The sequence below is a fragment of the Lycorma delicatula genome, chromosome 10, assembly GCF_047948215.1.
Source record: "Lycorma delicatula isolate Av1 chromosome 10, ASM4794821v1, whole genome shotgun sequence".
NCBI classification, from domain to species: domain Eukaryota; kingdom Metazoa; phylum Arthropoda; class Insecta; order Hemiptera; family Fulgoridae; genus Lycorma; species Lycorma delicatula.
The window spans coordinates 83,253,317-83,268,305 of NC_134464.1; the positions used below are offsets into that span (position 1 = coordinate 83,253,317).

Sequence of the window (14,989 nt, forward strand, 5' to 3'; positions counted from 1 at the left end):
AACATGCTAAATTGGGAGTTTATATTTATTATATTATAAAAGTTAAGGAGTTGAGGAATTTTTTTTATTGGAAGTTAAGTAAAGCTTTTATTCAAAACTTCATCTTCATGATTTGTTCAATTATAGTTGAAAAGAAATATTGAGTGAACCAACAAAAAGTTAGTGTTCTTAATCAAGATAGAAAAAAATTAACGCTTTGATTGGTACTGAACTGATTTAAGGCAAAGTCATTTCAATGCTGTGATCTTGGAGTCTCTAACCAAGTTCACTCATGGTTAATGTTTTTAATAAAATTTCATTTCTATTTCAATTCTGGTTGATTTTTGTTACTGGTCTATTAAAATGAAGTATATTTGTAAGTATGAAAATAACAATTAGAGTTGCATCCACTATACTAAACAATTCATATTATTTTATGTTGTTGATCTCACAGTATCATTGTCTGTTTCTTAGGTAAAGTCACAAGACATAAAATTATTTGTTCTTGACCATTAGACATAATCTCTGTTGATCACCTATTTTTTCTTTTATGGTAACGCACTTTGATATGTTCCTATTAACAAATGTTTAATATGCCGTTTGTATGGTTATGTTTATTACAAATTTCAGTGTACATAATATAGGTAATTCATGTTTGAAAAATTGCTTTACAACGGATGTGTTGTTTTAACTTCAGTTCATTTTTTCCTTTAATTCCAAATTAATATAGTCATAATTTATTCTTAGTATCTGAATTTGTGCTGTTAAATTTGTTTTTTTATTGGTGTAGTGGTGACTAAGAATATAACATTTTTAGATCTTCCAGATTGTTTTTGTTTTTTTTTTTTAATGTTTTCTGTTTGAGGTTTCATCATCTGTGTGTCTTTCTCATCATTAAAATATGTATCTTTAATTTAACATTGTGTGTGGGTGTTAACCAGTATTATTACAGTGTAATATTCTGAAAGTCCCATTTTCACGTATGAAGCCATCAAATAGTCCCTTGTCACCTTGTCAGGTGAGGTCCAGGTGTCAGAATGGTTTTTTTTTTGCAAAAGTTTGATGTCTGCTGATTTGTTTTAAACCTTAATGATCTCATATTTTAGTACTTAGAATTAATCATTTGGTGTTAGACATAACCTTCCTGTTTTACTATTATGTTAAATTATATTACCACAATGAAAGTGTCTTAATATCAAATAAAATGCATTATTAAATGCTGACAACTAATAACTCTACTGTGCGATTCATTTTAACAACTTCAAAATTCTAGATTTTTTTTTAGTATTTTTGCTTTTTGTGTTAATGTCAGTCTTGCAAGTTGTCAGCATTATGCTCTATATAAGATTTTATCATTGTTGTTAGTGTTATTTTTGTTTGAAAATTTTAAATAAAAGTCATTAAAATGTTATTAATGAAGAAATTAAAAGTTATACTATTGGTTTATATCCACAATTATTTAAAAACTTGATAGTGTGAGTGAAGTTTTGGTTGGGTGGAAATGGTAATAGAGTTCAAAGATATTGATTGGATAAGCTAGTCTGAGTTAAAAATTTAAAATTAACAATTTGTATAGTTTAATATTCTTGCGAATAATAACTGTTTAATATTTGAGCATTAATGATTGTGAACTTCATGATTTGTTTTTTCATGTACTCAAAAAGAATTGTGAGGAAAGTGTAAAATTAACTTAGTTAATAAATAATGCCCCCTGTCAAATTTAGGTGATTAGTCAGTCTAGCCCTGATATAAAAAGCCTAGTCATCAAGGATATTACATATTGTTGCATGCTTTTATTCTTGTTGATTATAGAATCGATACCATGTAAGAAGTTTTTTGTTTTCCCCAAAGAGCAGGCAATTCTATTTTTATGCATCTTCATATTATTTTTGGTCATGTTGCTTCCACATATAGTAAAGAAAATCTATACTTTGGATAGAAAGATGGGTGTAATAAGAGTGATATTTATAGATCTGTATTGATTTAAATAAAGATTATTGCATGATATTTAAAAAAAAAATTGAATCATTTATTGAATACATTTTTTAGGAAATATGTTTTCAAATTCTTAATTCAAATTTGGTCATTGTTACATAGGAAACAATTCATACCAAACTTAAGTAATTAAATTCTTGTTTGTTTCTTGAAATGTTTTATTTCTTCATGTTTAAAAACTTTTAAGTGTTGCTGAAGTTTAACAATTTCCAAGTTATATCTTTTAAGTAAATTTGAATCGCTTACAAAGTTAAGTTTTTTGAGTTAATTATATGAATTTGCAGTGGATTCCCTTAAAACACCCACTTTATAAACAGGTTTTACAATCCCTGAAAGTTTAAGGAAATTGAATCAAAGTTATGTAAAGCAAAGTGTAATTTCTGTTTGCCGTGTAGTCAATATTTTCTTTTAATATTTTTATTTTTATAAAGAAAATTAAAGTATAGCCTTAAACACATGGGTAGCCAGTGGCTGTAGTTCATAACTGATACAAATTCTGTTTTTTTAATAAAATAATTTGTAGCCAGATTATTGGCCCCTTAAAAGGGTATGCTAAAACGAAATTATTTATAGTATATATAATATTATTAAAAAAAAAAATTAAGAGTTGACAGTTTTTAGTTTACTGTACCCATCGTCCAACAACTTGTTTTGTGATTGTTGTATTTTATTTTCAAACTTGTGTGTTTATAACACCTAGTACAGCAGCAGCCTATTTTCATAGTTTTTTTTATTATATTTCACTGTGTAATGTGTTTTCAGGTTATGTTAACTTGAAATTTTGTTTCTTTATGAATAATTATCTTGATACATAATTTCATTTTATATTCTGTTGTTTGAAGTGATATTTTTCCTCTTCTGTCTAACTTATGTTCTTAATTTAATTGAAATAGTGTGAAAAAGATTTTTTACAGTTCCATATGTTGCACAAGCTAGGATAAAAAAAAAGATTATACACATTTATGTTTAAAATTAGGTGAACTACCCCAGTCAGAGGCAGTCCCTCTAGGCTGATAACCCCTTCCTCTATTTTCTTATTTTTTGTATCTTCTTGCATGGTTAGGGTTCCGTGGGATCACTGTCAGCTGGCCTCTTTACCCAACAAACAAATTTCGGAATTTGTTTGAAACATTACTATGATTCCATTCAAATTATTTCTGGTAGCTGGTGGGATAAGTGCTTTTTTACTTAGGTTCAGTAGAGATTGAACTGATAGAGCAGTATTCCTCTTCATCGTCTTAACTGCATAGAGATATATGCCTATTATATTTAGAGATATAAACAGCAGGAGTAAAGATAAAAGCATGAATAAAGTAAAAAATAAACTTGTCATAAGTGAACAGAAAATTCAAATTTAAAAGTTAGGTGAACTGTACTAAATAAACAAAGTTAGTGAGGTTAGACGGTGAAAGCACTTTATTAGATTTACATTATTTTTTAATGTCTTTAATTGTAAATCACTAAATACTGGTATAAAAAAAAATATTGAAGATATACATTCTTTTGAATTAAATAAAATCTGGAGCACATTTCATCATCAAAAAAGTGATTGTACTTTGTTACTTTCAGTAATCAGTAATTTTATTGCTGCTATTTCTAATGTTTATGTTTCAGTGTGCTCTTGTGTTGATTTTTCCAGTCTTTTATCACCGCAGACAAGTAGGATAAAAGAACATCCTCAGACTTAAGATAGCCATATATATGTAATGTAAATATGTTTTTTCATGATGTAGACTGAAATGTGTTTGCAGATCAACATCATTGATAAATTTTTAAACATCACTGATGCATGGTGAATTTTTTCCCACTGAATTGCAACTTTTACTTTTCTTTCTTGTACATTACCAACATGCCTTTTTCTAGTATTGAGACTGTTGTGTTTTCTACATAGATGTTTTACGTAGTTTTTGAACTTTTTTTCATTTTTTTTTAGAATCAATGTATTATTAAATAATTATATTTTATTATTATGTTATCTTCATTTAGAAAATTTGTTGTTGCAGGGTACTACAGCAGAACAAGATAATCGCTTTAGTGATAAGGAGAAGAAATTGCTGAAGCAGATGAAGTTTGGTGATGCGTTAACCAGAAGGGTAAGTAGGGGTTAATCTGTTAAGTATATTTTTTCTGGTTTTGTTATAGAACTAGTTATAAGAATGCAGCGAGACAGTGTATGTAGTATGCCAAAAGTGCTTTTAATAATGCGCTTGATTTCTAATTAATGATTTCTAATCATTTATTAGATTTGTGTATTTAATAGTGGCTGTTACTAACTGACAAATGAACTGTGTTTTCTGGTGTACTTGTACAATTTAAACCACAAAAATTAGTCATATCTAGTTAATGACAAATATAGTAGTTCATTTGTCAGTTTGTAGTAGCCACTATTAAAAGCACAACTCTAATAAAACATTATCATTAAGTATTGTTGTTAAATAGATATTGGCTAATTTTTATAGTTTGAATTGTAAAAGTACACCAATAGTATGTGTTGTTTGTGCACTTGTATATTTACTCAAGCTCTTTAATACCAAAACTGCTTGGAGCTTGGACTCTAATTCTATAATTATTTATCATTTCCATTAACATTTATGATAAATAGTTAAATACTACATGCTATGACTGGTGGTTAACATTATCTTTAATTTGTGTGTAATACAATTTTATACATAGTGATTAAGACATTGCAGAGGGCAGAAAACTAAATTAATTTGAAAATAACTTCATTAATTAAAAATAAAGTAATATTAAACAATAACGTTAGAAACTCACATGCCAAACACTTAAAAGATAATTGCATATATTATATATGTATTCATTGTTCACAATTGCTAGCTGAACGTGAACTAAGTATTTTAAATCATAATTTAAAAAAAATAACCTTTTGACCAGTGAGTGAAAATACCTTTTGTTAAAATTTAACTTTGAAATTAAAATTATCAGATGAGAAATACTATGAAACACATGTATCATTTATTTATTTATTATTTTAATTTATTGTTGAGTTTACCGTTGCAGATAATATTATAATTTGGTTCTGTAACCTTTTTATTGTAAATCATCTTATCACAATTATTATCAATTTCAACAAATTCAGATAGATTTTATTTATAATAATTTATCAAAAAGAGTAAGAAATAAATTGAATAGAATCCAAACATACTTTGGAGTACTAGATTGATGTAGGCGGTAGCTTACACAGGACAGTCTTATTTGTTTCAGGTTATTTATTTTTAATAGTTAAATTGTTAAAAGTTTTAAAAGATAAAGACTAGTGCTAATCATTAATCACTAGTCAAGGGATTCATCATTTACATAGATTTATGTATTAAAATGTATCTTGAATATCCAACAGCATGCATTAAAATACTATTAGCCATATCTTCAGGACTTATATTTTATTAGTTAAGCTTATTGATATTATTAATATAAATAAAATATAATATTGTAATAAATCCACTTGCTTTGTTGGCAACATTTGTGGTTGTAGTTTAAGTTTGTAATTAAATTACTTATTTGTTCAGTGTAGTCGTAATTAACTTATACTAGCAGCTAATAAAAAATTAATGATATTATTCAATAAAAAAACCTGTACGTGTTAAAAAATAAATTACTCTTAATTATTTATATAATTATTTATAAAAAAAAAGCCATGCATTGTTCTCTTTTAGTAAAGGTATTAATTATAAATTATTATTATTAGGTATTTTTATGGTTTTAATTTTTCTAATATTAGTTTTAATATATATTGTGATTTTTTAAATTTAGGAAAGGAAATGTCATACTTTCAATTTTTTTATTTTATTTGTTGTTAATTTTATATTTAACTTCTATCTGTAAACTTGCTCTTGTAGATTTAGTAATAACTCACTTGGTTCCTCCAGTGGGGCCCTGTTGTTTCAGTATTCTATTATCCATAGGTGGGGACTACCTACTGTTTGAAACAATTTATCAGTATATCTTGTTCTTTCTTTTGAAACTTTCAGGAACTATTTCAAACATAACTTTACTTTGCATTGTAAGAAGAGATTTATGACTAAAGTGCCAGTTCCACATTTTTTCCATTTTGTGTTATTTTAAGTAACTTAAATTATTAGTTATATTATAAAATGTCTAATTTGCAGATTTAAATAACATGAAAATTCTTGGATTTGGAATTTGATATATTTAGTGACAAAGAATTATTTTCATCAAAAAAGGAATACAGTTATGATATGGATTAAACTTTTTTATGATAAGTATTATTTTAGAAAGTTAAATAATAGTACTCTGTATGACAATGTAGCTACAGAAAATAATGTATTGAATGTAGACTGAATTACCTGTACATTTTCCAAAAACTTTATCTGCTCAGACATTCTGGGACCAAGAGAAAGCTGTAATAAGAACAACTAAGAAAATAGCTTGAAAACATGATGTATGTTTTTTTTTTTTTGAGTAAGTGCCATTTTGATATATATCTGCTGCAATGTGGCTGTTGCCAGTTCATCCATGTGCACTTAGTAACTACATCTGTTGACTTCTGTTATTCATTCTTAAACGTAAAAGGTATGAAAGCGGCTGAAATTCATCAGCAGATTAGTGAAGTGTGTGGAAATAATGTTATAAACATATGGAATAGTGAGAGAATGGGTTAAAGCATTTAAAGAGGCCTGTACAAACGTACACAATGGGCGATCATCTGTAACTACTAATACTTGATGCAGAGAATTAATGAATTTCCATCAGTTTCATAGTGTGTTTGAAATTGTGTCTACATGCTTAAACAATCAGAAGTTATGCTCATGCCTGGGTATATCAAAAATGCTGACTTGAGTTACATAAAAGCAAATGTTTAGCCAGTGCTTTGAATTTTCTCATGAGATACAGCAATGAAGGCAAATCGTCAGGTTGAACTATTTTATTGTGACAAGACAATGGAATCAGAACAACATCCATGGAATGGAGCCCCTTAACATCTCCCAAGGAAGTGAAGTTCAAGCAAACATCAACTTGTTGGAAAATGATGTGCACTGTGTTTTTGGATAGACAGGGACTGTTGCTTGTTGATTTTTGTCTTTGGTGAAATGATATATGCAAATACATATTGTGAGATCTTAACCAAGCTGCGTTACTCAAGCCAAAACAAGAAGGTGTGTCATGCTCAGTTTGGGAATCATGCTGCTTCACAACAATATTGGTTACATGTGGCTTTCACACCTAAGATGTCATTGCATCATTTGGACAGTAACAAATTGATCCCCCACCATTGTGTGTTTTTTTGTTACCATATCATGACTTATAAATTAAAGATTTCTTTTCCCAATTCTAAAATTTTGTTTTTTTCTTTTTGGTCAAAGTATTCTAAAACCGAAATTCCTTGTCCCAATCAAGCACCAATCAGTGCTTGTCCCAATCAGTCCTGACTGGGTGCCTTGTGACTTATCACTTGTTCCTGCATTTAAAGCAGCAGTCAAGAGCCACGACAACATCAAAACAGCAGTTTTCTTCTCAGGTTAGCATGGTTATCTTCTCAGAAGGCAAATTTCTATGTAGCTGGTCATACGATACAACAGATGCCTTAATGATGTGGAAATTACATAGAATTGTAGATTAAGAATCCAGGCTTACAGGTGAACATTTTTGTTTCAAAGATCCTTCAGTCATGGGAAACATGGCTTAAGAACAGAACTGATATAACCATGCATGCTTTTTGTGGATGATTCACGTATAAAAAAATGTTGTAAAAGCTGGGGCTGAATAACACTACATAAAACCTAGTTTTCGATTCAGGATAAATATAAGCAATTCTTATAGTGTATTTGCCCATTTATGAAGATAAATATAAGAGGCACTTTTTTTAAGTATCATGTAGATACAATTGTTTATAAATAACAAGCAATCTTTTTTAAATGTATGTTATTTTTTTATGTAGTGTTATTCAGCCCCAGCTTTTACAACATTTTTTATACGTGAATCATCCACAAAAAGCATGGTTATAATCAGTTCTGTTCTTAAGCCATGTTTCCCGTGACTGAAGGATGTTTGAAACAAAAATTTTCGCTCTACACGTAGATTCCTATTAGTCTTTTTATACATTTAAATTTCAAATGTCTTATAATCATTTCTACTGTACATAAGAGTATAAACTATTCAAATCAAAAATAATTCTTATGTTATAAAATTTGTTAGAAGAACTGATGACTAAATAAAAACAGTATATATATAAATATATATATATATTTTTTTATTTAATTACTGCTATTTTTACATTGCACTGAAAAAAAGAAAAGATTTTAATTGAAATAAAATAAATATGATAATTTGTGTATGTACTCGTACAGGTAGACATGTCGAAGGTGAAGCTGGACACTATAAAACCTTGGATCACGCAGAAGATAACTGAAGTATTAGGTATAGAGGATGATGTTGTCGTGGAATTCGTCTTCAATCAACTTGAAGCTGAAAAGGTACTTAAATTCCATTAAATGTGTATGTATTTTTATACATGTAAATCTACTTCTAAATCTTTCATTACATGTTTGTTTAGAATTTTATTTTGTCATTTTGTTTTTCTTTTTGTTGTTTCCGTGTCTGTTTCTGAATACTTCACAGGATTTCTTGAAGAGCACATCTTTTTTACCTGCTGTGTTTAACTTCAGTTTTCTTCAGTGGTATGTGATATTAAAAAAGCATTAGATTAGTATAGACTGCATGCATTGTATAAATTATGTAAGTTGATAAATAATTATTATAAAAAGTCTTAATGAAATATTTTTTACAAATTTTTAATTTGCTTGTAATTTACTTGTTTTGGGAGAACTTTTTTTAATGGGTGATAATTTAAAAAAAAGTAATACATTTTTATATGAAAAAGTTGATTCTTTTTAGTTTGAAATTATAGATTAGGAATATTTAATTGATGAGATGATGTCCATAGAGTACTGTGAAGTTTCTTTTATATTTTGTAGGTTTTGTTATTTTTAATTAGTAATCTTTGCCTGAACATACAATGTAAAGTATAAACAATCATGCTTAGGTTGGAAGTGTTTTGTCAGATTTTCAGTTATTGATCATAAATAAATATTAGTAACAATAATATTTGAGTATAGTACATTTCTCTTTTGGAGTAAACTTAGTTAGAAAAAACTGTTTCCAATCTGACTTTCTTTCTTCTATTTTATTTGCAGTTAAACATATGTTACATTAATAACAATGTTAAATTAATTAACAGCAAAAACTAATTGACTGGTAGAAGAAGTAAATCTCATAAGTAACATAATTGTGACTTATTTTGATAACTGATCTGTTTTCATTTTATGTCCTCATATTCATTAACAGTCCAGTTCACCAAATCTTATTACTGATTTGACTTAATCTTTGATTTACAAATATGCTAGAGTACTTTAACTGTTGAAAACAACTAGATTCATAGGACCTTCACTATTGAATTCTTGCAGTGCAGATGATTTAATATCGTATCTTAAGTAATGGTTGTTTGACTAATTTTACAGGTTTTTTAATGGTAAAAAAACTGGTAGTTTAAAGGATTTATATGCCATTCCTTCACATTTTAGAAATAGTATTTTTTCTTCTGGCTTCAAGGTGTTTTAATTTTTAAAATTTACTACTTAAATTTTAGATAGCAACTAAACTCGGTAAATTTGTCATATTTAAAAGTTAAGTGAAGTTTTCTCTGAACTTTTGCCTACTATTATTTAATAGTAGAATTATTATTTTGCCAGTACTAATTTAAAATCAGTTTTTTCCTTTGATTTTGGTAGGTTTTCAATTTCTACTGCATTAACCATTAACTTATGTTTACTTGTATGACGTACATTACACTATTAAAAATCTTTATACAGTTAGTCATTATGGACATCATCACTTAAAAGTATGATTCAATTAGTCGATTAAACTTATGCCAAGGCATTGTTTTTTTTTTTAGATTTTAAATAAAATCTTAATTTTTTAAATAAGTTTGTGGTTAATTTTTATTTTTATAAGGTTTTAGTTAGGTATGTAAAATTAATTATATTTGGGGGGAGGGTTATGAAGGGTGATATATATATCGAGGGGGTTGATGTCAGATTTCTACTGATTAAGACGGTTTTGTTCCGCCCCCTCGTCAGACAGTTTGGTTCTAAAGCTAGCCTGCTTCGTCTGGCAACTGCCGACTTCTAACCTGATCCTGAGGTGCCTGTGCCTGTGCCTGCCCATGTGTTGTACTTCTCCCATCCAGTCCAGCCCGTTGCAGTGCAGTCTGTTGCTGAGACCGTCGGAGACTTCAGTCCCCAGTTCTCTTGAGGAGACTTCTTTCATCACTTCTTTCTCATCATCATTGCATCATCTTCACCTTCTACTTCTGTGTAAGATACATCGACATCAACATCTGTGTGAATACATCACATCTCTAATTCAGCAGATTCTTCAGCAGCTTTTTCTGTATGTTGCTGATCCTGGTCTCCGTTCTAACCACCTTCAGCATGCAGTAGCTATACCGGCTGTTGCAGTAAGAAGACCATTGCTATAGTGTGTTCTGCTGAAGTTAAATGATGCCCAGCTTTAAAAATCAAGAGATTGCAGCTTGATGGAAAGGTTAGTACACATTATAGTTGAATTAACATTTTGTAGTTAAATCATAAGAAAACTGTTCACTGACATTCATCAGCACTAATCTACACATAAAAATAAAAGCGGGAAATAATGTGACTGTATGAATGTATTTCTTCTGTATATTGATGAAATAAAAAACAATGCATTTATTTAAATTCAGCAATAAAACAGTGATTCTTTTTTTCTTTACTTCAGTCGTCTACTGAGATTTGTGACATTACTTCATTTTAACTCCTTAACATTTTGGCTTTGAATTTTACTTTTAATTATATTTATATTAAAATTGTAGTTAATTAATAACTAGGAATTTTTAAAAATAAATCTTTATATATTGCTAATATAACATTGCCGTTCTCTGTGGTGGACTGGTAATGTCTTGGGCTTTCATCTGAACATCCTGGATTCAAATCCTCGTCAGGCATAACATTTTTCATATGCTACAAAATTCCATTTTCATATTCCTCATGCACAAGCTTATCATCAAGCCCAAAAAAAAAGTCTGTTAGGTGTTATAAGGAAATCATGGTTAAACTTTGATTGTATTCTTTGTAAATTATATTAAAAGTAATTGTAGCTAACATTATGTACCTTTTAATAATTTTCAATCATTAGAATGATTTTTGGTATTGAAATACTTTTTATCATGTTGTATATTAATGTTGGTCTGTTGAAAAAAATTCTTTTTTTTAATCAGAATAATTTTTTTTGTTTGCTTGAAATTAATAATTTGGAAAAAAGAATTAGGTCAATAGAAAAAACCTGTATTACTGATTTATCAGATGCAGTGATAAGTGACTTCTTGAGCAAATGAAGTCTCTTAGATCTGGATCAAAATTATTGTTACAAACCATTGAACTCTTGAATAAGAGAATAGTAAAAAAATTAGCAGACCACAAGTAGTGAGAGATTGGTATATGTTAAAAAAAAATTTATAAAGAACTAGTGGTTACTAAATAAGTAATATTCCAATCATATTTTTTCAAATTTTTTAAAGTGTTTTCCAAATTTCTGTTTGCATCAAATGAGTGCTTCCGATTTACTTATTTCACTTAATTTAATAATCAAACTAAACTTGAATTGAATAATGTGCATTTTTAAAAAAAGAAAGTTGATTGAGAAAAATTTATTTAAATAGTTGTAAAACTAATATTGCTGCATGTACTATATACTTGTCGTCATAATTATTTGTTTTCCCTAATGGTCAGGCTGATTTATAGGAAGAAATGCATGTATATTTAGCTAACTCTTGATGACTCGAAGATATATTTAAAAAATGACACATAATTTAAGGATGATTATATTTATCAGTGTTGTATTTTAACTTTTCAAATAACTTTAATTCTCGAACTATCAGATAAGATATACTTATGGCGCGTTATTTTTGTAATACGTTAAAATCTTTCTTTTTTTAACAGGAATTTAAAAGAAAAAATATGGTTAAGGCAGTAAATTTTCCCCTGAACAAAAATTTAATACTTTTAAAATTTGTTCTTTTTTCATTTTATATTTCTTAAAAAACTCTTATAGTAGAATTTAAAAAATTAAAATTTCATTTTGTAGAACTTGTCTGTAGGTGCTTTCAGAGCTAGTAACCCATCATTAGCAGACCAATTTTTATAAAATACACAAATTATAAATAAAATGTATAGTTATTCCTTTTTTTAAATATAAGATAAAATTTTAACTGTTTATTGTATGCTTTATCTTGTAAAGCAGGAAGACAGATATATAAGACTAACACAGATATACAGATATATACATACACACAGGTATCTCTCAAACTGTGAAACTTTCAGGACAAGTTATATTGGTGAAAATAATGATTTCAAGTTATGGTTAGCAAAAGATTTCGCCTGGATTTCAGCTCTTCTAGTAAACAGAAGTTCTACTGTAATTTTTGGGACCAAAATTAAGGAGTAAATTTGGTGGTTTCTTATGTAATTTTAGCTGGAAAATAGGATAAAACAGGTTCCAGAACTGTAACTCCAGCAGCTTTTAAGATATCAGATGTTAAACACAAAATTCAGTGATGTTAAACACATCACTGTGTTTAACAACAAAGTTTTTTTAGGTTTGTAGTACAATAGCTTTGTTAAATGACTAATAAATGTGGAAGATTTAGTGACAAAACTTACAGAGAATAAAAAATCAATGTTAATACAGCCAATAAAAAGTAAATAAAAACTTTATAGAAAAACAAACAAAAAACACACAGAAAATCGTGTTATTCTTTTTGTACTTAATAAACACTTTCTAAATATTCTTTGGTGTGTCAGCATTTACGAACAAAAGGTTCATTTCCAATGTTTCCATTTTCTGTTGAATGCCAAGTAAATTGTGTTAAATGATGAATAAGAAGAGCTGAAATCGGGCAAAATCTTTCACTAGCCGTAACTCAAAAACAAGCGTTTCCAGACCTTTGTTTATATGAACTTTTATCATTACTTCCACCAGTAGAACATGTCCTGAAAGTTTCCCTGTTATTTTGTGGGATACATATTCCCTTATATATATATATATATATATATATATATATATACAGTATGTCTGAAAAGTTCCTGAACTAAATTAAATAAAAATATAGATCTAATTTACTCACTTCAGCCCTCTACATAGAACATTCTCTAGTTATACACTCATTGTAGCACCAGTAGAGCTCATCAAATGCTCTAGAGAAATTACTTTGAGGGACCGCCTTCAATTGCTCAGTGCAAGCCCTTTGGATGGTTGGAATGTCGTCAAAAAAGCAGCCATCTTCAACTTGACTTTCAGGAACAGAAAATAGTCTTCTGGAGCAAAGTCGGATGAATAGGGCGGTGGGATAAGTCTGTGATTTGATTTGCAGTATAATAACAATGTTAAACTGTTGCCAGAGCATTGTTGTGATAGAAAGTCCAACTGCCCAGATCCTGGTACTAGGACTGGATTCAACAAATGCGATGCATCAGTTTCATTACTTCCAAATAGAATTTAGAATTCATGATTTGGCCAATTTAGTCAAATTGAATGCAGTCAACATAGTTTTCACCCTTGACTTTTGCTCCCCAACTTTCGCCAGCCTTTGTGCTGCAGGACTCAACGAAGTAGCAGAATGTCCCCTCGTTTGCAGATAATACAGAAGCATTCTAGCTTTCATCCCCAGTTAACAATTGCTTGCAAAAAATTCGGGTCACTATTGGCAGTTTCAATGAAGTCTTGAGCAGAAGAAAGACACACCTGTTTTTGTTCTTCAGACAAGAAGTGTGGAATGAAACAAGAGCACACCTTTCAGCGGTTCATTTTTTCTCTTAGAATTGTACATATTGTGCCATCACTGATGTTTAGTTCTTCTGCTATGGCCTGAAGGGTAAGATGAGGTTTGAGCAGGAGTGCACACATTTTCGCAAAGGTTTTTGTCATGAACAGTTGTTGATGGCCTCCTGCTTCATTCACCATCATCCAACAACTCTCTACCGTCTCTAAACTGCTTCCACGATGTGTATAATGTAGTTCAAGATGCGACTTCATCACCAAATGCTCGCTGTATCATAGAATAAGTTTAAAGAAAGATTTTTGAAGTTGAACACAATTTTATTGCGCTTCTCTGTTCCATGTCATGAGCTCGCACAAGATCACATGAACACAATGTACACAGCCTAATATAACTCGGGAGTGATGAAACGTGATGAAATTTTGTACGCACACTTGGTCAGATGTCGCACTATATAGTTCCTTGGTTGTCTGAGAGATGGTGCTACTTGTATCGACTACAGAAATTTAGTTCAGGAACTTTTCAGACCTACTGTGTATATGCAGAGAGTGTGAGTGAGTGTGTGTGTATGTAAAATCTGAAAGTGGAGTCAAATTTTCACTATTGCTGATGTATACATATACTATACATCTTGTTTGATCATAATTTGGATCATTCTTTTATTTCAAATGAATTCATCTCAAGAAAAAATTGCAACAGAAATAAATACTGCTATACTTGCAAGGTAAAAAATTCTCAGTGTTTGTATATTATAACATCAACATGAATTGAGGGAAAAATGTTGTGCTGCTTCCTGGGTTAACAAAAAGTATGTAGGTTAGTGATAGTATTCAGTTAATCTTGTATGGATTATTGAATTATATGTTGTTTTTATGAATAAGTTTTTTAAAATAATAAATCATGTCTTGTATAGCGGGATTTTGTTTAGAGAAGAAAAAACTAGATTAAACTAGATTCAGTTATTGTCAGTACTAAATGTAAATTTTACTTCACTGGAGAGTGACTTCTTTTGCGACTGATAATCTTTAATGTAGATTGTAAATATTAAAACATAAAATTATGGTAGGCTAGTGAATTAAATTTATTATGGGTACTGGTAATCAAGAGTTTGCTACTTGTGCATGTATTAATGTTAACAATCTATGATCTCTAGTAAAATACTTTATAGTA

General features: G+C 29.2%; 1 protein-coding gene across 9 annotated transcripts in view; it reads left to right on the forward strand.

Annotated features, from left to right (window-relative positions):
• The window catches only part of Srrm1 (Serine-arginine repetitive matrix 1), a 66,308-nt gene that overhangs the window by 8,427 nt on the left and 42,892 nt on the right, over positions 1-14,989 (forward strand). For 7 of the 9 annotated variants that reach the window (XR_012757841.1, XM_075376233.1, XM_075376231.1 and 4 more), the window contains 2 exons: positions 3,978-4,067; positions 8,298-8,423. Coding sequence is in view for 6 of the 9 variants with exons in the window: in XM_075376233.1 (XP_075232348.1) it covers positions 3,978-4,067; positions 8,298-8,423 (216 nt within the window). In the remaining 3 variants the exon portion in view is untranslated. Of the gene's footprint in view, positions 1-3,977; positions 4,068-8,297; positions 8,424-10,085; positions 10,552-14,989 lie in introns of those variants that run through there. The other 2 variants (XM_075376237.1, XM_075376238.1) reach the window with 1 other exon arrangement.